Source organism: Haemaphysalis longicornis, unplaced genomic scaffold (genome assembly GCF_048455015.1).
Source record: "Haemaphysalis longicornis isolate Haplotype H1 unplaced genomic scaffold, Haemaphysalis longicornis Haplotype H1 scaffold_7, whole genome shotgun sequence".
Classification (NCBI taxonomy): domain Eukaryota; kingdom Metazoa; phylum Arthropoda; class Arachnida; order Ixodida; family Ixodidae; genus Haemaphysalis; species Haemaphysalis longicornis.
Window position 1 is genome coordinate 157,397,632 of NW_027526422.1, and position 23,104 is coordinate 157,420,735.

Consider the following 23,104-nt stretch of genomic DNA (forward strand, 5'->3'; position numbering starts at 1 on the left):
AATGAGTGTCGATAGTTTTGACCAATATTATTTAATCTGAAGCTGGCGGCGCCTTCTTTTAAACGTCATATGCCATTGTTTTAAAAATTGCGTTTATTCAATCACACACGTAAGACACTGGGTGCAAAAGTCGTTCAAGTATCGCGCTCAAGATAAATAATGTATCGGGTCTTGTTTTATTATTGACACGGAAGTAGTGCAACACCAAAACCTTTTGTAGGATGGGTGCTTACTACATTTACGATAAAACCAGTGCGGTTTAATTAATATTTTAGCTGCCAATCGACGCGGTACGCATTAGGTGTAAGAAATGTCGTTGCAAACTCATCTTCAATACTACTATGTATAATTCGTAGACGGAGGAGGCGCAGAGTACATCATAGAAAAACGCAATCGACGTTCCCCGCAACGAAAACTACGACCACGCCTTGATACGCACCGTATTCGAAAGCAACTGAAAACTTAAAACACTCTGCCATTCCGTCGTCTTTCGAAATTTCGTCATCTTGGAAAACTGAATTCACAGATGAAATGGACAAGCGCTGGTAGACAAATAATTAGACTATTTTGAAAGCACTCATTAGTGGCCACTCCACTAATCCAGTAAGAAGTCATGGCACTGGTTCCTGTAGCTGGAAGAGAACCACTATCGGGTACTTCAATAATAGGAGCTTTAGGCAATGGCTACGCAATCTAATGTAAATTTTCTCTTCAATTAGTATACCGAATGGGGATACCAATTAGGCTAAGTATGCTGGTGTGTGCTGCCCTATTTTATGTTTCCATCTGTTGATGTTTCCACACCCATGCCGTCAACCTCCCTGCTCTACCAAAAATCAAGAATAGGATCTACTCAAAAGATAATGTGGCAAGTACCGCCAGTGGCGTTTCACAAGATGAGGGAAAGGGCTAAATTGCTGAACTTCATGAAGGTTTCGTGCGGATGTTTTCACGCTGAAGTAGAGAACAAATTTTACCTATTTAAACCCGTTTTAAAAATGACAACCAACAGTTTTGAGACCACCAGTTGTCACATTGTCCTTTTTACAATCTCAGATCCCGTCAGCGTGCGCTGGAAATCGTGTCACGTTAGACAAGTGCCCTACGTGCTTACTTATCCCTGTCAAACAAACCTCTCGAGTTTCTGCAACAAAATCAGGACAAACAAAAATCTTGACGTGGTTTGTGTACTAAACACTCCCGAACGAACCATGAGCACACATGCAAAGTATTCTTTCCATTCATGGTTGGTAACAGCAGTCGAGAAGCACACACCCAACCATTGCGTTGAAAGAAGTAAGCCCGAATTAGGTTTTGGAACAATCCGTAGCCCTACGTGCTTGAGTAACGTCTTGAATGAATAGCATTTTCATCGCCTTCAGTGGAGCACTTGAGGTCGACGTTTCCCGGCTTTCACACTATGGTAATCCAGAGAACCTCATTATAGAAGTCTCCAAGGTTGCCCCTCAAGATTGAAGTTGATTCTTGATGAAGAAGTAACAATTGCACCTGAAAGCCAAGAATGGTTCCTGACACAGTTGCACCGTATCGGTATGATGTGTGCAAACACGGTAACAGAACTTAGGGATTGAGTTTATATGGTCTTGTTTGCATCACTGAGGGTTGCCCTGCTTGACCGAGGCTCGTGCGCAGTCAAAATGCTTTGGGGCCACTTAAGTCTGCTTACGTGCTTTAAGACCGAACCAGGCTTCTTCACTATTACATCTGTTTGGGGTCGGTTGCTTCGCTTTCAGGTGTTCCCGTTCGGGCGAAAATTACTGCTACAGGATTATTTGCTACATCGTTGTATTTGCGTACCTTTCTTCGCTTTTCCTGGTCATTTGGAGTTTAATACTTCAACAAGCAGGCTTGACACTGGCGCCTCGGCTTCAAAAGAATGAATTTGTTTGCGTATGTCGTGCATCTTCAATCACGCGCCGCTATGTTCACTCGTATGCGGTACGCCGTAGGCAAACCTTTGTTCTCGTGCTGGCAATGGGTGGGGATAATGCTGGCAAGTGCTTGTGCGGGAAAGTGTGCTGATAATGGTGATAATGCGCGCGGCTTTACAATGAAGAGCCGGATTGAAATCCTTGCGATTGAAATGTGCTATTTTTGGCTCTTTGCAGAGCCAGGCACTTCCTACACTATGCAGAAACAACACCAAAACCTACGCCTGTTTTAGCCAATGGTACCTTTGGGCTGTCGCCTTACAAGGAAACGACTGGCTGTGGTGTCACACCACATATACGCTGGCCGCGCTAGCGGGTTATGCACGGGGCTCCCGTCGCCAGCGAGAAAACGTGTCTTGGGCCGATGGCTAAGTTCAATTCTTCTGGACTACAACAGCACCCCACTAAAATTCAAAAGGCCCATGTCAGCACCTCTAGAATCTGTAAAGGGAGTAATGCTGCCGGATTGGATTGGATAAACCTTATTTAAGCGTGCAGAACGACGTTTTTACGCACCGCGACGGGGCCTCTGCGTCGGCCTGGTGGCTAGCTACTACTCAGCCAAGACTCAAGCTCGCTGTTGCCGGCTCGCGAGCCTCAAGCCTTTTGACCTCCCGCAGGACCTCCTGGACGGCCCATTGATGATGCTCGTGGGTGTGGGTATTTTCGGCTTCTTCTAGCCATAGAGGGATAGTTTTTGAAGCCCCTTATAGGTTCATACCAGTCCCAGGAGACGTGCTTCTGGTCTGCAATCTTCTGGCAGCAGAGTTGGCGCTTGCCGGTCGGCACGTCTCCACACACATTCGGTGCATCTGACCAGGGGTAGGTAGGGGGACTCGGTCTGAAGCTGTTTTAGTAGCACGCCCTCCGACCGGCTCAACCGCGGATCGAGGGGTCGGAGAGGTCTACGAGCTTTGCGGTAGGACGATGATTTCTCCATAATTCCTAATTCGGTACTCGGCACCAAAACTCGTTGGACGATCATTTGCGGGGGCTCGGTTGATTAGGGCTCGCGCCTCCTGGTGTCTCATTGTGGTTTGCGTTGTTACTGGACGCCTCTTTGCCCGCACGATGCGGAAGCCACTTGACTCGAACAGTTCTTCAGCCTTCTAGATGTGCATTGCGTAGCACCTGCAATTCTTCTTTGCAGGTGCCTCCCTTGGCGTAGTTTCAAATTTCCGCCCTTGAGTCGCTATCACCGACTAACAGCGTGCGTCGGAAATGGCCAGGGCGATGGTCACCTCCTCTGCGTATTCTGCCTCGGTGCACTTCGCGCATACCCCAGTCACAGCGTCTCCGGTGGTTTCCTCTATGACAGCTGCCGCGAAGACTACATGTTTATATGCCGCCGCATCTAAGAAGAAAGCGTGCTTATCCTTGGCGAGTAATTTTGACGAGGGCTGTAGCCCTTGCTGAATTTCTTTCATGGTTGTAGTATGGCTTCATGTTGATCGGTGAGATCCACCCTGATACAGCAGCGTATCTTGTCCGGGATGATGCGTTTGTCGTCACCTCTGCTGCAGGGTACAAATCCTAGGTCCTCTAGGATCTTTCTTCCATTCTTCGTTGTAGATAGACGTTCTCCTTGAGCATATTTTGAACACGTTCTCATTGAGCGTATTATATTGTAGATAGACGAACTCCTCGAGCGTATTATGAACACCTAACTTCAGAAAGAGCGGTGTGCTTGTAGTTTCAAACAGGCATAGCCCGGACTTGTAGGCCTTCTGTATACGATGGCGTTTACCTTGTTACTCTCGTGCTGTGACCAGGTGTGGTAGGCCGCGACATAAGTGGTGCGGCTTATCACAAAGGAGTGGACTAAATTGATTAGACGGTCCTTCATGCCATCTTTTCTTGACGTGACTTCTCGGATCAGCCTCGTCGCGTCTGCGGTCATGGTTGTGTACGAGCGATTGTCTCGCCGTTTGTTCGGTGCCATCCAATGATCATGCCAACTACTGTTATCTTGCTGACTTCGGGAACAACTTGACCGGACCACGTAGTGATCCTGATCGGGCCTTGTTGCCTGTCTCTGGTGTTACCGCTCCCTGGTGGTATAACTAGGAGTTCCGATTTGCTTGGAGAGTAAAGAAGCCCACACCCATCTATTGGCGTGTTCTCGTGTTAGTTCGTCTTGAAAACGTCCGTTTTGCGTCCGTTTTATTGTGACGAACTTCCAGTTTTAGGCGGGCTTTGGTTTGACTTTAGCGTTACTGTTCTGGTAAACACGTTTTAAACTGTAAACCTAATATAAACTATCTTTTATGTGTTTATTGTTTCACCAGCGAACCAACAACAAAGCTACAAAAAATTGTATGCTCCAGATTGTCTGCCCCGAGAAGCCGCGTCTCGTAGCTCCGCCGTGCTGGCTGAGCTTCTCATTCCGGTGCGCGCTGAAAACTTACAGTTTTGCAAGGGACACAAAACGGAAAAAACACAGAAATACCGCCCCAGATATTCTCCAATGGCGTCGACTGTACTTAATAAACTACTTGAGAAGTAAATTAGCACAGAACGCAGTAGTGTCAATACGATTCTGCAAGCCCTGTTGTAGGTGGGCTTCTTCTCCTATTTTTTTTTCTTTTTTTTCTTTTTTGGAGTTACATTTCAAAGTGAAAACTATATGCGGACTGCGAAGAACGGCATTAATATTTTCATGTATTTTTATTCTTTTTTTCGCAGAGCTATGACATGTGTCCTTCCTTTATACAATGTACGTCCAGGTGTGCACTTGTAAATATGTCGGTTTCAATAAAGGCATTTTGGTGTTTATAGTACTTGTAATTTTCTTTTCTCCTACAGTGTTTCTTATTGTGTGTGTGCGACGTGTTCGCGATGTACCAATGTTTGTGTTCAAGATCTCGCTGTCTGGCATGTAAAACAGGGACTGGGGTCTCCTCAAGTGACATCAAGTCGCTTTTTTCCCGGGCCTACCTTCATCTATGTGAAGAAAAGAAATAAACTGAAGCTGAAACTGAATTGTACTTTGGTCTCCACGTGAACGTCGCTACACATGTTTATCCACAGTGTAATATAATCAGCATAGATTTTGTGCCGGGTCTCCACTCTGCTGAGCCTGTGGGGTACTCTAATCCTTTCGAGATTGAATAGTAATGGCGAAATCACGAACCTTTGCAGAGTGCCAGTGCTGCCAAGCTTCTTATCATGTAGTTGTAAATCACCTGCTCTTAGCTGAGCGGTTCTATTCGTTGCGAAGTCTTTGATGTATTTGTAGCTCAGTTCACTCATGTTGAGCATAGAAGGTTGTAATAATATTGCAGTGCGCTTAACGTTATGGAAAGCACTCTGGAAATCATGACCTATAGGGGCGCCTTCTCGTTTTTTCAGGCGCCGGAGTCATTATGTTTCGTGCTTCAAATGAAGCATCGCATCTTGGGTCCTTAATCTCTCTAAGAAGCCGATAATTGCGGTTACGTATTTGCCCCTTCTCTAGATAATCATGAGGACTTGCTCCAGCACATTGCCTACACACCACGTAAGCGATATTTAGCCTGCATTTGTCTGTGTCCAGCGGTTTGCGCGGCCTAGGGATGAAGATGGTCTTGGCTGGTTTCCACTGTCGCGGCCACGATGCTGTTTTCCAACACATAAATTTCGTTAGGTTTCCAATTGAGGGGTCACCTAGGTTCCTGAGGGTCTTCTTCATTAATTGGTCCGGACCTGCTGCAGATTTGCTGTATAAGTTGTGCAGTGCTACTCGAACTTCTTCAACACCGTTTTCCCAATCGAGCCTTTCGTTCGTCAGTCTTTGGTGCGCGTCATGTTGCACAACTGGGGTAGGTGGTAAGTATACTTGTCATCGATTTTCGTGCGTGGTGTTCTCTTTTTCAGCGTGTTTCTGTGTGGCGCGGTGAATAAGCTTGATTAGTCAATCACGTTGATGGGACTCAGATTTAGTTACATTCAAGAGATGGCGTAAGAGGTTCTAGTTCCTGCCGCAATGCGTCCATCCGCTGCATTGCAGATCTCGTTCCACTGTTGCATGTAGACCACGTGGCAGTGCTCTTCGATTGCCTTTGAGCTCAGCCACCTTCTTCCGGAATCCCCGATTCAGCTGTTCTTTCTTCCAACGTTGTAGGAAGGGCCGTTTAGCTTTATTGAGCTGTACTAGTCTGCTGTTCATTAGCTCAATTAATGCATCGGGCTCAATGGTTTCCGTCGTTTCTCGTATATCATTGGTAAACTCCCTCAACCGTGTTTCTGTGTCCTCGATTTCACAGTGTCCCTTGGGGCTAAGAGTATTTCCACAATTCAAAAAAAAAATCGCGCCAATCCACCCTGTGAATGTGATGGGAAAGCAAAGCTGTAAACAGCACCCAAAACGATTACCCATGCGACTTCACTTGAATTCACTCACGTCGCTCTACATTACTGAAACCATAGAAAAATGAAATGCACTTAACCACACACTTTATTAGTTCAAAGAGATATTCTTGGTAAGGTTAAATCAATGCATGATGCATGAACGGTGGTTGGTTGAGTTGTATTGGTGAAGGGCATGAGTGGAAACGTTTTTCTATGAAATAAAAGGCAGCTAAAACCAGGTGTTATACGATCTCACTTCTCCGTCGCTGCCGCTGGAGACGGAGGCGACAAGATCGGGGGCATATAGGAAGGAGGTGGAGCAGGAGCAGGAGGGGAAAACACTTCTATTCGGATTTCTAAATGGCCGAGAGCGCTGCCCAGGGGAGTGGTTCCTTCTTCACTAGAGCCCATATGCAGTCCGCGCCGCCTGTGCTCTATCCACCAGGTGAAGCTGGGTAGGCAGAGAGGGGCTGGGCAGCAGAATCTGCCATTACTCTTGTTGGGTAGTTTACGGAAAGAGAGGAGGGTTCTGAGGGCTAAAGTTGCACACCCCGATTACGTACCGGAGTGTTTCTACTTCAGAGAAAAATTTACATTCAGCGTTGTAGCGGTTCTTATGCATTAAGTAAAGATGCGCCGGGTGTGGGAAGGAGCTGGATTGTATAAGCCGTAGGGTAGCTTGTTGTTCTGTGCAAAGGTCAGTGCAAGGTGAAGGAGGGTAGTTCTGGAGTTCACCACGATGATGGCGTACCGCTGACCTCGATGTAAGGAGGTGTCTGTGTAGATAACTGCATGATCCCTAGCGAGGGTGATGTTGATCGTGTGAGCCCGTGTTTGTCGGCGACCCTCGTCGTGTGAGGGGTTCATATTTCTAAGCAAAGGGAGCATCTTTAGTTCTTGTCGCCAAGAGTCCGGAGGTACATCAAGCGGAGTGACATTCTGTGCTGCCCGGCCAGTCTAGTAAAGGATGCGGCGACCCGACTCAGTTATGCTCAGTCGTAACTTCTTGTTAGAAAGATGGCCCTCTACCAGCTCTTCCACTGTATTGTGGAGCCCCGTGCTAAGCAGGCTCTCTGTGGACGTATTCATGGGAAGACGAACGGCCTGCTCAACGGCCTTTCTAATCATTCTATAAAGCATCTTTACGTCCTCCTCGCCGAGAATAAGACAAGGGTTGACGCAAGTGATTCTCGAGAGGACAAAAGCTTTAATTTAATCGAAAGGTATCGGATTCCTTGAGGCCTTGCTTCTTGGTGGCAACTCGCCTGATAATGTGCATGATTTGATTGATGCTGTGTTTGAGGCGCTGCAACGATACGCCACGCTTGGTGTTGGCCGGGAGATGTAGGCCCAGGATCTTGATGCTGGGGCGTGGAGTGGTGGCATGGCCATGAAAGGGTATTCTAACGTGTTCCTTGGTGTGTCGTTTGGCGCGAGGGCGTATGACAAGGAGCTGTGATTTTTTACGTGAACAGTCGAGGCCACAGGCTTTAGCACATTGGCGTACTAGAAGAGAGATGCCATGCGTTGGCTTAGCTTCCATTATTTTTGTAACTCCTAGCACATGCGCAATCCGCGTACAGGGCCGCTAGACGTGCCGTGGGAGGAGTGCGCAGCAGCGCGAGATGTCGCGTGAGGCTATCACGTTGCATTTACCGAGAATGTAGGGGGTAAACACGTTGGTGTGCTTGGTGAGTGCACCTCATTTCTTCCCCATTTCTGCGTGGGCTCGTAGCTAAACCGGTAAAACAACGGGCTCTCGCTTTGTTATACCCGTAGTTCGAGGTTCGATTCCTGGCGGTGCCAGTGAATTCTTTTATTTGTTCGTGGGAGTTTTGTGGTGACACCGACGGTCGCGAAAGAACCCCTGGGGGGTAGAGGTAGAAAGCTTTGCTTTAAAACTTTAGTACTAGGTTCCGTGCTCAGTAAAAGTGACTCCTTGTGAAAAAGAAGTGACGGAAGTTCAAAAAATAAAACGATATTAAAGCGAATCTTTCAGCCTCCACTTCTCATGAACTTCCGCAAAAGCACACTGCTGGAAAGCCAAATTTCTCTGGCAATGATGATGATCATGGTTTAAGTGTTGACAAATTAATGGCCTTCCTGGAGAACTTTGGCGACCGCTCCATTACGACGCCTCCCCTAAAGGCTAATCTGCCGCAGAGAGAAGTGACGCAGGCGTGCGACGGTGCGATGTATATAGGCCTAACGTCACGTTGTGATGTGAACATCGACAATCGTTATCTACAGTTCGACATGCGATAAGAGTGATTTTGCTGTGCAGACCGTAAAGTACTTGATCACGGGATGTTAGATTTTACTCCGCATTTTGAGGACAAGGACGCTAAGATTAACGTCAAAATGATAGGTTTAACACCTTGAACCGGCATTCAGTGGAGGAAATACTCACTGTACACTAAGGAGCAGGTACCGATTCTCGCCGTAGACCCCAAACCCAAATGCTGGCCAATGGAGGGCATACGCGACAGTTTCTGCGGTTATTCTAGACGAGTGATGCATGCCTTCAAAGTAGAACATATGGCAGTGTCAGATGTCCACTCAAGGAATGCATCACGAGAAAGCTTGACGTTTAGCCATCGTCGGGGTTGGCCGGGGGGTGCAAGATTTTAGTTGAGTCAGTGCGATATGGATGAATTTGACGAAGAAAGATGTAGCTGTTATGAAAAGCTTCTGGTCGCAGTATTGACTGGCGTGCGTGTAGTCGTATCATCTGTTCCGTCTATTTCAAAACACTCTTTACTTTTTGTCTCGGTGGGCCAGATGTTTTTGCCTTGCTTTTCGAAAGAGAGGGGCAGTGCCGCACTATAAACGGTAATTACCGCCGCAATGGTATTTGCCGACTGTGAGAAAACCGCCACATCCAGTAGGCGGATCCACCAGCCTCGTTAGAGGAAGAAGAAGTTCTGCCTTGTTGCTCACTGCCCCGTGTGCTTTCTACTGTTAAAACCTAGTCTTGTGTCCACGAAAACCAAGACCATCTGCCTCTCTCATGACAGTGTGGTGGCGCTGGTTATAACAGCAGATCTATTTAAGCTCTTTGGTGCACCGTACATACGCAGAAAAACAATCAGTAAAATGTCGACAATCACATACCCACGTTGTTACTTGGCCACGAATCGGATGTAAGGAAGAATAATGCACCCGCTAGGAAAAATTGTGGATTGAAAACTTAAGCATTTGAATAAAGAAGGAGCATATAATCACCAGCGAGAATTCGTAAAAATTTTGGGATTAGTGTTTCAAACAACCGAACGAGCTTTCTGGGTACGAAGAGAATAAAAGCTAACGGGGAGGGAGCCTAGACTCAGATATGTATCCGGACTAACGCATGGGCTTGCGCTGCGGCAGAGTCTCACAAAAAGAAAAGACCGGCGTGAAGAAACCACCAGGTCATAAGGAGGAACAATTGGTCTACTACACAACACTATAATTTAGAAACCTATGTATTTGGTTGAAGAAAGAGCTCTTATCCCAAGCGCGAATTGGGAGAAAGTTCGAAGTAGTACTTGGAACAAAGGAATAAGCTTTTTGAACTGGAAAAGAATAAAAGATAACAGGGCAGGTCCTATTCTCAGATATGTATCCGGGCTTGCCCGGGATCTTTGCCACGTGAGGGGCTAGCAATCAGCAAAAAACCGAGCGTACGTGCCAGTTGGCGTCTGGCACGTACTGTGCGCCGCACATAGAGAATGGTCAACCAAAGAAGATCCGGACACCCAAAGAAGAGGCGGCTTATCAGGAAGCGGGCGGCGGTGTCAGGCGAGAATGCGACAGACCAGAAGAATAACGGAAAATAAGTAGTGCAGGTCTTCAACACCGACAGACCACTACACGAAGGCTTTGCGGCGGTGGACGATGAAGTATAATATGAAGTCCGCACTGTACAAATATCGCACATATATTCTTTACTTGGCGTTTCATTTCGTCTTGTGCTGACGAGCGCCATATATACGTACGGGGTAAAGCGTTTCTTTCTCAGTAACCTATATGGCGATCGTCCAGTTTAGCTTAGTCAGACGAACACAGCTCTGCTTTGACATCAGGCTTGTACCGTTTTGCAGGCTGGCTTTGATTGTTTCTTGCCTTCTTTTTGCACGCTTGCTGGTTATTGTAATATACGTTAGGTACGAGAAAATTAAAACGTAGTTTAACCTTGTACACTGTTACCTTTTCTGTGCGCTAAACCTACGTGAGTAGGAATACAAACATGCCCGAAACCGAGCCCACGGTAGCGCACCCACCGTACCATTGTGGCTCAAAAATTACATATTCGCGTGTACTGTGAGAACACGTAAGGAAAAACAGAATTCTTGGGCTACAAGACTTTGGCGTGCGCTGGGGAGAAGTTTGGGAGATTTCGTTACCTAGGTCAATTTGAGAGCTCGTATTGAACATCGAAATGATTGGGAGATGCAGAAGAATCTGTTGATTATGCTTGGTTTCAAATAGAAATAATGGACAATATTGGCTTTTTAAAGGTTATTGTGGCGTTGATTTGTGCGCTTGCTGCACCGATCATTCATGTTCCAAATGAAAGAATTCATGTAAGGTTTTTTTTGGTTTTGTGTACGTCTTAAAGCTTTTGTCTCTCTCTAAAATTCCAGTTTCTGAGCGAGATGGTTGCTCACATAAATGAAAAGCGCCGAGCGCTAGCAAACGTTGTTGAAGTGAGACTCACGCAGTAAATACGATGGCCTGCTTCCAACAACCGCAAGTTGCTGCCATTACGGGTCTCCACATACCGGGTTCATGCAGGACTATGTAAACCCTGTAATTTAGATCTGCCAAGCTCGTTATCATCTGTATCAGCTATAAAAATACCCCTGTATCACTGGTCAGTCTCTATGCTGGTGGCTGACTTACCGAGAATTGGTCGATTAATGGCTACCAAAAGTTCGATTACACACCAGTGTATCGCGGATTTCAAATTACTAATTGGTCAGTAATCTTTAGTCACCCTTCAAGGCCCAGTGGCGACCGACAGCTGACTCATGGACGTACATTAGAAGCTCACCAACAGAGTCGGCGTGACCGCAGAGAAATACCACCATCAGCTACACTATTCTGCGGCACCTGCACCTTTCCAACTTGGTTGCGGGTGTCGCTGTGCTATTGCACATGGTAGCCACATGGAGAGTTTGAATCTAAATGTGAACTCCTTGAAGGTATTCAGAACAAAATCAGCAGTAGAATTAAAAATAAGGTCATTACCTCTCCGGGGTTGCGCAATCACTACTGTTATTTTTACATTATTTGAAGCGAAGCTGTCACAGCATATCGAGCCAGCGTTTGGAGTGTCCCTTGCGTACTCACTATATCCCCTAAAAATCTTTGTGCTTTAATTAGTACTCATTACTTTCCGGGGTGAATTCATTTATATATTTTGGGAAGAATATTATTCGCGTAGACTCGAATCTGTGTAAACAATGCTGTTCTCGTGTTTAACTGCTCATTTTCTGGGTTGTGGTGCGAGAAAAATCCTTTTTATCTAAGTTTGCTTTCATGTCAAGAACAGTGATAACCTCCAGAGACACGGCATGGCCATGAAACCTCTATTTTTGTGAACGCTCTCCTCACGTCTTGCACGTGCGGGCAGCATCTTTCTGGTACCGTTTTATACCCCAGACAAGAGCAGTTAAATAGCACACGTGAATTCAAATACCTTCTTTGAGTGGAGTACATCCTCGTATACTTCGCGGGTGAACACTTGTTTCGGTGGTATAATGGAACCAAGCCGGTTCGCTCTTTCCCAGGTAAGTCGTTGCATCCGATCCGGGGAGCTCTGTAGAAAAGACAAAATTATATTTCAAGAAATCTGGAGTGGAAATGTGGCAAGTTTTATTTGTGTAAGCCTGAGCTTGGTCATAGAAAATCCTGAAGCGTAGCTCAATGATCACGGCATTAGCTTGCACTAGCCATATCCGTCAACCCACATTTCCGGCTTTGCCTTTATGCCGCGTAAATGGATGCTTTGTTTGACTGTTATGCCAGGTTTGGAGAGTACTGATACTACCGCTGCTGCTGCTATATGGCGTACGATCCCGCTGGGTTTCATCTAACTAGGGAGAATCCTACATAGCATTCACAAATTGGGCCCGCGGTGGCTGGAATGTGAATTCGGGGGATGGTACCGGCTGCTAAGTCGCCCGCAATAAATCTCGCTGCCTAGTACCGCGAGCGAAGATTCGGTGAGACAAGTGACTAACGGACACAGGAGAACCCTGGAGAAGCTCCAGCTCCGGCGTGTATCAAGTTCTCTCCGCGTGTAGCTCGTGGAATCTACGCTAGAAAGATTGAACCTGCACGTTGCTCTTACATCACGCGTTTCTCTAACAACTGGGCATATGTTACCATACTAGAAAATGAGCAACTACGCGAATCAGAACCTCAAAATAATTGCCACAAGTCACTTCATTGAAACCTAGCCATGGCAATGTAGCGACTGGTTTTGTTCTGCCTGCAACAATAACGTATTCGGTCAGGCAATGAAGTACTCGAGGACGCTTGAAGTTTGTGGTTAACTTGTTCAATTACGGCCTCGGCGACCACTTTTCTGATGTAGGCGAAAAGCAAAAATGTCCGTGTGTACGAGATTACGCGCACGTGAAAGTTTCCAAGGTCGTCAAAATTATTCTGGAGCCCTCCACTACGGCGCGCCTCATCACCTGCGTTGCATCGGCGCGTTAAACACTACAATCAATCAATCAATCAATCAATCAATCAATCAATCAATCAATCAATCAATCAATCAATCAATCAATCAATCAATCAATCAATCAATCGATCGATCGATCAATCAATCAATCAATCAATGTTTAATTAACGTCGGTTGACATTTGGTTACATTTCGAAGCCGACAATTTAAATGCTACATACTATTTACACGAAAAGAGAAAATCCGGGCATCGGTCCTTGTCCTTTCTTGTTTGCTCGACTGACCCCTTTCCCCAGCTTCTGATGTCTTGCTTCCGTAAAACGCCAAGCACTTCACTTCTATTGCAGAACAATCCACGCCTCTAAGGACGTGTTGCGTAGGCGAATGAGGGGAACACACATTATGCATCTGGTTGACCGTAACCACCAATCATAGGTGTGGGCGCAAAATACCTGTGACTCAACTCTCCTCTCTTAGGCTGTCGCTCCGAGCTGTTCACACAACACGCCAACGGACAAACAACAAGAAAATATAACTGAAAAACTCGCACCCGTAAGCATTCAGAACTCGGGGGTACGCACCATCCGTGAAACGAATGCGGGACTACCATTTGTCTTTGTTAGTGCCCTCCCGCATTCTCGGGATCGCGCTGAAACTGCAACATTGCAAAATCGTCTTCCCGTCGATGTATCCGACACACAGTGGCTACGCAAACCGTCCCGATTATAATTGAAAGCACACCCCCTAACATTGAGAAGTATAGCCGGTTATGCTTACAGGCGCACTCCCCGAATTATACTTCGACCCTTCTTATGACGTCGCTGCTAGTGTAACTGAACCGACAAGATTCCACCTGGTCTCACGCGCTTTAAAGTGGTAATTAGCCCCGACAACTAAAGAGACAATCCGCCTGGGTTACAATGGGAACCTCCACCTGACCGAATAGTTTCCCTCGACGCCTCTAGGATCCCTGGGATGCATTCACTGGGACAAACCCTCTCAACCCATAACGATACACCCTTTACACAGCGCATGCCTTGGCGCAGCCTTGTTAGATGGTGTGACGTAACTCGGCATTGCTAGCCTGCAAGAACGTGTTTCTCGCGATGCCTTCTATCGGGCGCCGCGGCGCCCGATAGAAGCGGCTTTTTTGGCGATTTGTTGAAGTATGTTCGAGGGATCGCTGCGCATGAAAACTTATCGGACGAATAGATATTGTGTGGCAGCCTTCAGAGACTACTTGGTACCAAAAAATGGCACATACCGCTTTTTTAAAGTGGTTTTTGAAATTGCTTACATGGCCTAAGCTCCTGTTCACGCGCTTGTTAGCTGATCGACGGAATAGCTGTTGGGCGGCATTGCCGCAAAATATATGTCGGGGAAACAGGTCGTTGCGTAAAGGGCTACAACCTTCATAAGGTTGTCAAGGTCAACTTGGGCATTAATTGCCGCGATTGCGGTTGTACAGTTCTTTTTGAGAGCAGTGCCGTCATTGCTCAACACACCAACCAGGACACTAGGGAAATAATTGAGGCGGCCGAAATAGCACGCCTCGGGGACGTCTGCGTGTGGCACCGTCCATGGCCTGGTCTGATAAGAAGATTGTCTATCTAAAAGGGGGTGGGTTCTACCTTAGTCAACGCTTCTGTGCTTCCTTTTGTCGACGTCACATCGCTGTGCGAATAATTTTGTGTGCAAATTTCATGATGCCTTCTGGTGTTCGTTTCCTTGCTTGTTTACGATAATATCCCGCTTTCTTGTTTATATTCGCGTATTTTTGTGTTTTTTTTTTCGCGTACCTTGTCCGTTTTTTGCTCTGCATGACGTCAGTCATTTTTTTTTCTATTTCTATGTACAGAGCCACCATGTATATTTCGGGTCAGCAACCGGCGGCCCCCCGGGATGGATAACGCGGCCTCTGGCACGACGTCCCAACCCCCCTCCCTTTATCACTTCATATCTAGCTAAAGGCTGACATGGCAATTTTAACTGCAAATGTTGTTAGACATTAATAAAACAACATCGCTTGCAGTAGTCATTGCACTCTTCTTATCAGTTAGCCAGATCCCGTCTTGACTTCCTTTCTTGTTCCGTTTGCTCCCCTGGTCTTTCTCGGGAGCCGATCTGCAGTGCGACCCTGCTATGTCGGCTTCATGCCTTTCGGTACTCCACCTCGAAAAGATGCAGACTCCTGATGTAAAAAAACGGCTTTATCCGCGGGTTGGCCTACTTTTATCTCAAGAGCATGTAGGGGTTCGTTCGCTCACGGAATATCGACAGAGGTCGAAATAACGCCGAACGTCCAGCCTGCGGCGCGCTAATACTGCCGCTACAACTTAGCTGCGGTTGAGGCACCTTGCGTAATAGAGGCCTACAGTGCGGCGAAACACAAGCAGTGCTTAGCGAAGCCAGGTTTCAGCACTCGTTAAGAGTAGGAAGGATAGTTTAGCGGCAGCGCCCAACTGCGGCCCCCCGCAGACGCCGGTGGTGCGAAAAAAGGTGCTTGGTGCACTTTCACTAACTTCAGGTTAGATATTGTACTCAGTGGAGATGCTGATATGCGGTGGGAAAACTAGAAAATAGTCTGGGAGCCATTCCTCCGTGAGGCCTAAACAGCGAGGTTGATTGGGTTAGTTGCGACGAGTTGCACTCAACCCGTAATCACAGCAGTAGGCTTGGCTTAGAACATGCGTGCCGAGGCATATTGTTGTGCGCTACACGACGCTTGCTGACAACGTTTCCTTAAGCTCAGAAATAGTGAGCCTAGTAAATTTTGCCGGAAGCTAATTCTCTCAGTTGGAGAGTGGCGATATAGCCCAGCCGGAGCTTCGTGTCGCGCTCACCATGGGGGAAGCGGTGCATTGCGGAGGATCGCACGCACACGCGCGGACAGTCTGTGAAGTTGCGGCCAGTGAGACTCACTTGAAAATTCGTCCCGCACCTTGAGGTCACGATCGCAGTCGCTGCATGGGACTACGGCACAAATTTTGCGCCGTGGCTTCAACATTTTCAAACTGCGCATATCACAGGGCACCATGGCAGACTACGGCGGAAATCGAAACCTTCCCGTGCTACATGCTAGCCATGGCGGGTGCGCCACTAGCGACACCTGTTACGGTTAGCCCAGCTACTAGTTGTAAACGCTCCTGCCTAAAAAAAGAAGTTCCCGATACATTTACTGACTGGCTAGTTCATCGAAGTCCAACCAAAACATCTATACCGGGAGACTCAAAATTTCGGAAATAAGCCGCTATCACGGCGTAGGGGCTAACTAAGGCGACATTTTCAGAAATTTGCGCCTGCAACGGGCGAAAAGGAGTAAATTTTGCTACCGTGAATTTTTGAGTATCTCTCACACACCCGCTCATATCCAAGTGGGGTTCTATAATTTAAGCAGCCCTGAAGAATGTCTAAAAAGTAGGCTTGGGATTTCGTCCTCTCCAACACTACCTATACGAATCTGCATTTCGGATGAACTTCCGTGTTTGTAAACGTTGCCTATATATGTTTCAGTGATTGACATATCTAACGCTGTTTCGCGCGTTAGTTTTACTTATATGAAAGCACAAAAACAATTTTAGGTGTTTTTGCCTTGTGACGCGCCAAAAGGGCGGAAAAGGGTCCCTGACAAACGCAAACAGCCTACCGCGTGATGTCCACGCGCAATCTGTTGTTTCAAAGAGCTTAATATTTCAGCAGTGTTCTGCAATTATCGTGTAGGAACTTCGTAACGCTTACTTCTTACAAAAAAACCTACCTAAAAAACTGCAAAGAGATCAACATTTTTTTCAAAATCTAGTCTTTTTCCCAGGCCAGGTGAGATATTCAACAGGTTTTTGTTTATACACGTAAGCAATACTATGTCAAAAGCTGTTCCAGAAGATTTTGTTTACAACCGCATAATAAGGATGATCAGGACATCGGGAAATTACGTGTTGTAACAGATTTCCCAATTGCTATTCCGCCTTTTATATCATCCCATTTCTTTTTGCTTAAAAATCCTGCTAATACAATTCTCCACAAACCAATTAACCGATCTTGACCTAAGAAGATAATAAAGACGCGATAGGGATTTTCCTATTGCACCATTGCGGGTGTAGAATTCGGATGAATTTTTTCTCGTTCGCTTTGCACCTTCCACCTTTTAGGACCATCTGCGTCACAGTCCTTCCTTAGAAGCTAATCCTATTTTTTATAAATCTGTGTATAATGGTTAACCATCACAACTACCTCGGATAACACATGGGTTTGCGTAAAAAGTCATTTTAGTCAAATATTCTTTACAATTTCTTTCCGCATAGTTTTAATACAACATAAATTCTCCACGTTCTCTACAAACCCACGCCTCGGGTTGGAGAACAAGCCTCGACAGAAGGCGGGAGTTCCTGATTGGACACATCTCTACATTGAATAAACTACTTATGAGAAGAATAACTCAAAATATAACCCAGAAGTAGCTCAAAATATAACAATGGTATACCCATTAGTGTGATAAGCATACTGGCCTACCACGCCATTGCCAGGTACTACCTCATAAGCCGGGTGCAACAGTCATGCAAACTACCGGCACTTGTGCCCTCAAGAAAACGACGGTGCGGCTGAGCCTCCGTATAAGGCCATTGCAAAAATTTCGTGATGGTATTTGTATCGGCTAGAAGTTCATCTCCGCTCGTTGCGTGCCTAATACAGGGCATTATGGTCTTCCAACCATATCTAACAATAGCAAAAAGCGTTCCCCCGGCTGCGCATCGCGTCTGGCGTACGCTGCAGTAGCCCAGCCAGCATTGAAGCAAAGAAACTCAAAGCTACACAGGCTAAACTACATGTGAGCGCCCCGCTCTTTTTAGTAATTATTTCAGGTACGCGCAAGTGGCTTTTCTTCAAGCAGCTCTCAAACGGAACATGCGTGTCTCGCCAACTACAACTGAAAGAAGCCTTCGCGACAGCATGATGAAACTTCGCGTTACGTCGACTCCCATCTGTGCGTGGGATACGTTAGTAGCCACAGGAAGGCTTTGGTGGGGGACATAATTTGCGAGGTATATGACAGCACACCATTTCCATTAGGCCTGAAAGATTTCGCGAACTGATATGGACGCCTAAGCACCACCCACATGTGGCGAATTTCGCCGATGCACTTTGCACGGCTGCAGTGGCTGTCGCGACGAGCCGAGTGTAACGATGCTGGCCGTGTGTAAGTATATCGAAGGGTCTACCACAAAATGAGAAATAACCTGATTCGTTTTACTTATTTTCAATATACTGCATGCCCTTTCCGAGACCTAAGTAGGACTGGTGTACAAGATACAATGTTGTTGTGATCCATGTTAATAAGGCAAACAAAAATAAATATATTATGGCCTAAAAGCAGTAAAAATTGACAAAAAACGCAGTCTAAAAGTGTGGTCTGGTACATAGGGCAGAGAAAAGAATAACTGAAAAAACCCGAGGCCTTTTTAAAACAATACAACAATTTTCCTTGAAATGGGCATAACAGCAGGTGGCAGCTAGGGCATGACATGCAGAGGAAAGTTCATTGCATCGGAGTACATTGCCTGACTGAAATATGTGGCTGGACAGGACATTCCAATTTGTTATGGTTCTTGGGAAGAACGAATATTTATATTGGTATGGAGACAGCATCAAGACATAAATATTGATGCCACAGTTGAAATGGAAATTTAAGCCTACCAAGCTCCCTCCGAGATTTTAAGGAGCTAATTCCATTATTGTGCATTAGATTACCAGGAGAATCATGCGTGTCGTAATGATTGTATATAAAAGGAAGTGCAAATTTGTTAAATTGTTCAGGTTTGTTGATGTATTTTTTTAGAAGCGGCCGCAAACAATACATGCACTTTCTAATTTACACCTAATTATGTGTTTTAAGTAAAAGTTTAACGTGCGGGGCGAGTATTTCAGCCGCTGTCCTAGGAGACAAAGTTTGCGGCGAGCAGATGCGCAGGCAGCATCGATGTGTTTGGATCTCGGAAATTGACTGGTAAGTGTTACACTCAGGTACTAAGGCTTTCAGTTATGAAAATTGGAAAGTCGTTTATACAGTATTTGTGTTCAAGGTCATATTGTCGATTGGTAACGCACATGAATACTGTTTCTTCGAGAATAGGTTTCATATACAACATGTGGCAACAGTTAGCACTTAGACATGGCGCTTACGCACAGAATAAAATAAAATAATTAAGTTTATTTTTAATTTTCATGTAAACTAAGCAATCGTCCCCAAACAATTTACAATGGTGCTCTCATAAATACCGGTCGTAATATCGCTGATGTATATTTAAAAAATCACAAGGCCTAGGAAGGGCCCTCGCGGGACACGTCAGCTTACGGAAAGGCGGGGAGAATAGCACCGATTAACATCAAAGAATTGATGGCACATGATCACCAAGAATGATATTCATTTAACTAAGGTGAATGGAAAGTTTAATCTGCAAAGTTGTGGCATCAAACCAAAATGAGACACCCGTTCAAATGCTTCACTAAAATCCGGGAATATTACGTCTGTTTCGCTCAAGTTATCGTGATTTTACGTGAGTGCAGTAACGGTTGAAACATGTTGGGTGGTGGTCGAGGCGCCTTTACAAAAGCCATTTAGCTGTGCTAATATATAATATCCTCGAGAAATGTAGTCATAAAGTTTTTCATACAACGCTCCCAAAGCTTACAAGATGTGAACAACAGCGATATCTGATAATAATTCCCTATTTTCGACCGGGAAGTAATTTCGAATACATCGGTGACACGAGCAATCAGCCAGTCTAACGCCACAGCATCACGCTTAAAAGCAAAGGATGATAACAACGAATTCTGTAAGTGTTTCGGCATAGCGGCAGGGAAACGCGTTAATAATGCTTTCAGGGGCACTCGACGATTTTCGCTTAAGATTCAACAGCATCGAAGATACCTCGATGTGAAATATTGGCAAATCTGAGCAATTGCCCGTTAGTATGATACGTTTTATCTTGGCTGCTTTTCGAAAATACAAAATAAAAGTAACGGTTAAAATGCGACGCAAATTTTCGCGTGTCGTGAATAATTTCCCCGTTGATGGAATCGTTATACAGCCTCGAATTTAGGGCCCTTCAGATTTGTAGCGCCCTTGAATGTTTCTTATGGAGAAACCCCAATCATATTTCACCAATTTGTAACTGGTGAGTGCTACCAATGAGCAAAAAAAAAACATTTATACCTCAACGATGCCAGAGATGGTCAAGAAGCCATCTTCACTTCGTGAGGAGTGTAATTTTTCCCAAAGTATACAGTGGTTTAGCTCTTCGGAATGAAGCTTTTTTATTACAAGTTGGTCTTTAAATTTCGCAGTATTTTACTGGTGTGCCTAGAAAGCGTCTTAGTGCTTTCTCAGGTTTAAAATGGAGGAATTAGGCGTTATTTTCTGTTAAGTGCCGCTTGTTTCGACGAAGTAACGTGGTTAAAAAAACATTGCAATAACAAAAAGACAGGTTGGCATTTAAGATTACATACCGGAGTGCATCGGATCTCGAAGAGGGCAGGTCGGTATGTGGAGACAGACAGACAGATGAAAATATTAGCTCAGTGATACATGAGTCCTTCAGTGCTTTTGCGGTCATGAAACGCTGCCGTCACGCCATGGGAGAGCCTCGTGCGCTGCCCAGGGAGGCCGCGCAGCGGCGTTGGTGTTGATCGGAGGGCAGCCGGGGAAGTGGTCAGAGGGAGTTAGGCAGGAAACGGACGCTCGCCGCGTTATCAGCAGTACGCTTTCACTTTGCGTGTCGTGGGCCGCTGAAAGGGACTTGCCATTTTGTGAGTGTCGAAAAATTTCATGTGAATGGACATGCTGTTACTGCGTTACTGCCGGCCGGTCTGGCTGCAGAGGAAACGGCGAAAAAACGTTGCTATTAACGCGTTGGCGACTACCTCCACAGTCAGGATCATGTAACTCCCTGCATTTCCAAAAAAAGAGAGAGATTTGGCTGAAGTTCCACCATTAATGATTATAATAGCATGAACGCAAATATTTTTTCAACAGAATTTCGAAAAACATAGAAAACAATATGTGCACAATTATTACACGACGATATCAAAAATATGCATGTTATACATCCTCCGAAAACCGAAGAATATACGAAAGAAGTCAGCAAAAGAACATCACAATACGTCTGTATTCAAAATACAGTCATCTTTGGCTATAAGGACCTGACACACTTTGGCTGGTCACGTTTGGCTGATAAAATTTGGCGGTAAGAAACTCGCGCACTCATAATTCCCAGCGAGTGAAGGTGAAGCCGAGACAGTGAGAGCTCCTGTGAAGATTTTTTTACGTCATTTTTCCCAGTCATTTTCCCCACCTATTTTTCTTTTCCTTTGGGAGGGGGGAACTGGTGGTGCTGGTTGCTTTGTAATCAAGCACATTGCCGGGCTTCTAAAGAAGGTCTTATAACCACAGCCTTTTTGTTTTCCGGAAATATTTCTTTTACCTTTGTTTCTGGAGATTAATAGGCCAAAAATAACCGCCCTATATAAAAGCCTCGTCGCCATATGCCTGTAGCTATGTCAACTATGGTAATGTCATAGGTAAATTAAATATGTAGAAATGTGAACATATGAATTATCGCTGTGAATTCGTTTCTGTGAGCGCACGCGTAGCAAGCAATGTGCAAATCATACAATTATGTAAAAATACTCCAACGGGTGTCCCATTCCATAGTTAAATTCTACAACCATCTTGTTTCCATGAGAACCCACAGGCACTCGCGAGAGTAATCTTTGTTTTGTAGTGTTGAATGATGCAAAGCCAGCTTTCAGCGTTTCGACTAAGCGCACTATGACACCGCACTGCACCGCAGTTATGCGTAAAATGAGAGCATTGAAGAAGCTGATTCTGAACGGAGCTAGAAAAATATGGCCCACCCGTGCAATCATCCCCTTTGTCCCCACGTCGACGTGACCCCTGCTTTTCGCACGGGGGTTTATCCCTAGAAGGTGTCAGAAATTATTTCCGCACGTCACTCCTTTTATCCACATCATTGCACTTTCAAAGAAAATGCTTGGAGCCCTGGCCCCCACGGCATGCAAGCATGGAACATCACTGCCACGCCAGTTACGGTGTCGCCGCGCGTGAATTTTACATTCAAGCGAACAGAGCCGCTTCCAGACCTTCGATGTTCCTGTTGTGAAATCAATTTTTAGCGTTAAGCGCTGCAGCTGAACAGGGGTATGAGGAGCGCGGTCAAAGATCAGGAAAGAATATACATCATATCGGAACTCAAAGACAACCACGCGTAAGGGGCTTCTAAAAAATTTCGGAGAATCAAACCAGTCAACAGTATTGAGCGTGCATTTTGCCTGATACGGATTTCACATAAGGGCTGCAATCATACGACTTTCTTGCCGGCTTCGAATTGTAGCAAGAACCAATAACACCCTCCTATTGCAAAAGCGCCACCAAAGGCGGGCGCAGGTACTTCCGCGCGGCTGCACGCACGCGGCAGCGGCCGGCAGCGGTGGCCGCCCGATGCCCTCCGATCTGCGGTGGCGCCCCTCGCGGTAGCCTTTGACCTCAAACGAAACTTGGCAGGGAGTTTCATGACCAGAAAAGCATTGAAGGACTGTGGTAATACTAACCGGTCGGAGAGTTATATCGTGTTTTTATCTAAAATTGTGTGCAAACACTGATATAGGACAAACAGAAACACAGATAGCATAGCGCTTGACCCGTCAGTTCATCCTGTGAGTCTTTGTCAGAAAATCTGCGCTTACTTTATAATACAATTTTCCTATTCATATATCCTAAATATAACTGTGATCTTTAAAACAGTGTCTGTGGGGTATTACGCCAGAGAAATTAAACAATTTTTGGTCAGTTCTTTATCGAAACAAGGGTGTGTCAGCGTACCCGGAACAGCTCTTCGTAGGTGGTGCCTTTTATGATGACCGGCACAACTTCGGGTCGCGCGATGATGTCAGCGAGGGAGTCTATGCGGCTGCCTTCTTCCTTCATGGTGAGGCTTGCCTTCATGTGACCCGTGAATCCGGAGGCCAGGACGAACACGGCCATCCACCAGGTTCCCACCAGCCAACGCCTCACGGAGCCCCGCGTCACCCGGGGACCCGCTGTGAATGCGAATGATTTATCAGCCTCCAGGGA

General features: G+C 45.9%; 1 protein-coding gene across 1 annotated transcript; it reads right to left on the reverse strand.

Annotated features, from left to right (window-relative positions):
* Nucleotides 1-11,937: 11,937 nt before the first annotated feature.
* Nucleotides 11,938-23,064, reverse strand: LOC144146621 (uncharacterized). Its single transcript, XM_077678557.1, has 2 exons — nt 22,853-23,064; nt 11,938-12,084 (listed from the first exon to the last, which is right to left on the reverse strand). The coding sequence occupies exons 1-2, from the start codon at nt 23,012-23,014 to the stop codon at nt 11,938-11,940; spliced, it is 309 nt and encodes a 102-aa protein (XP_077534683.1). The 5' UTR covers nt 23,015-23,064.
* Between the last annotated feature and the right edge of the window lie 40 nt (nt 23,065-23,104).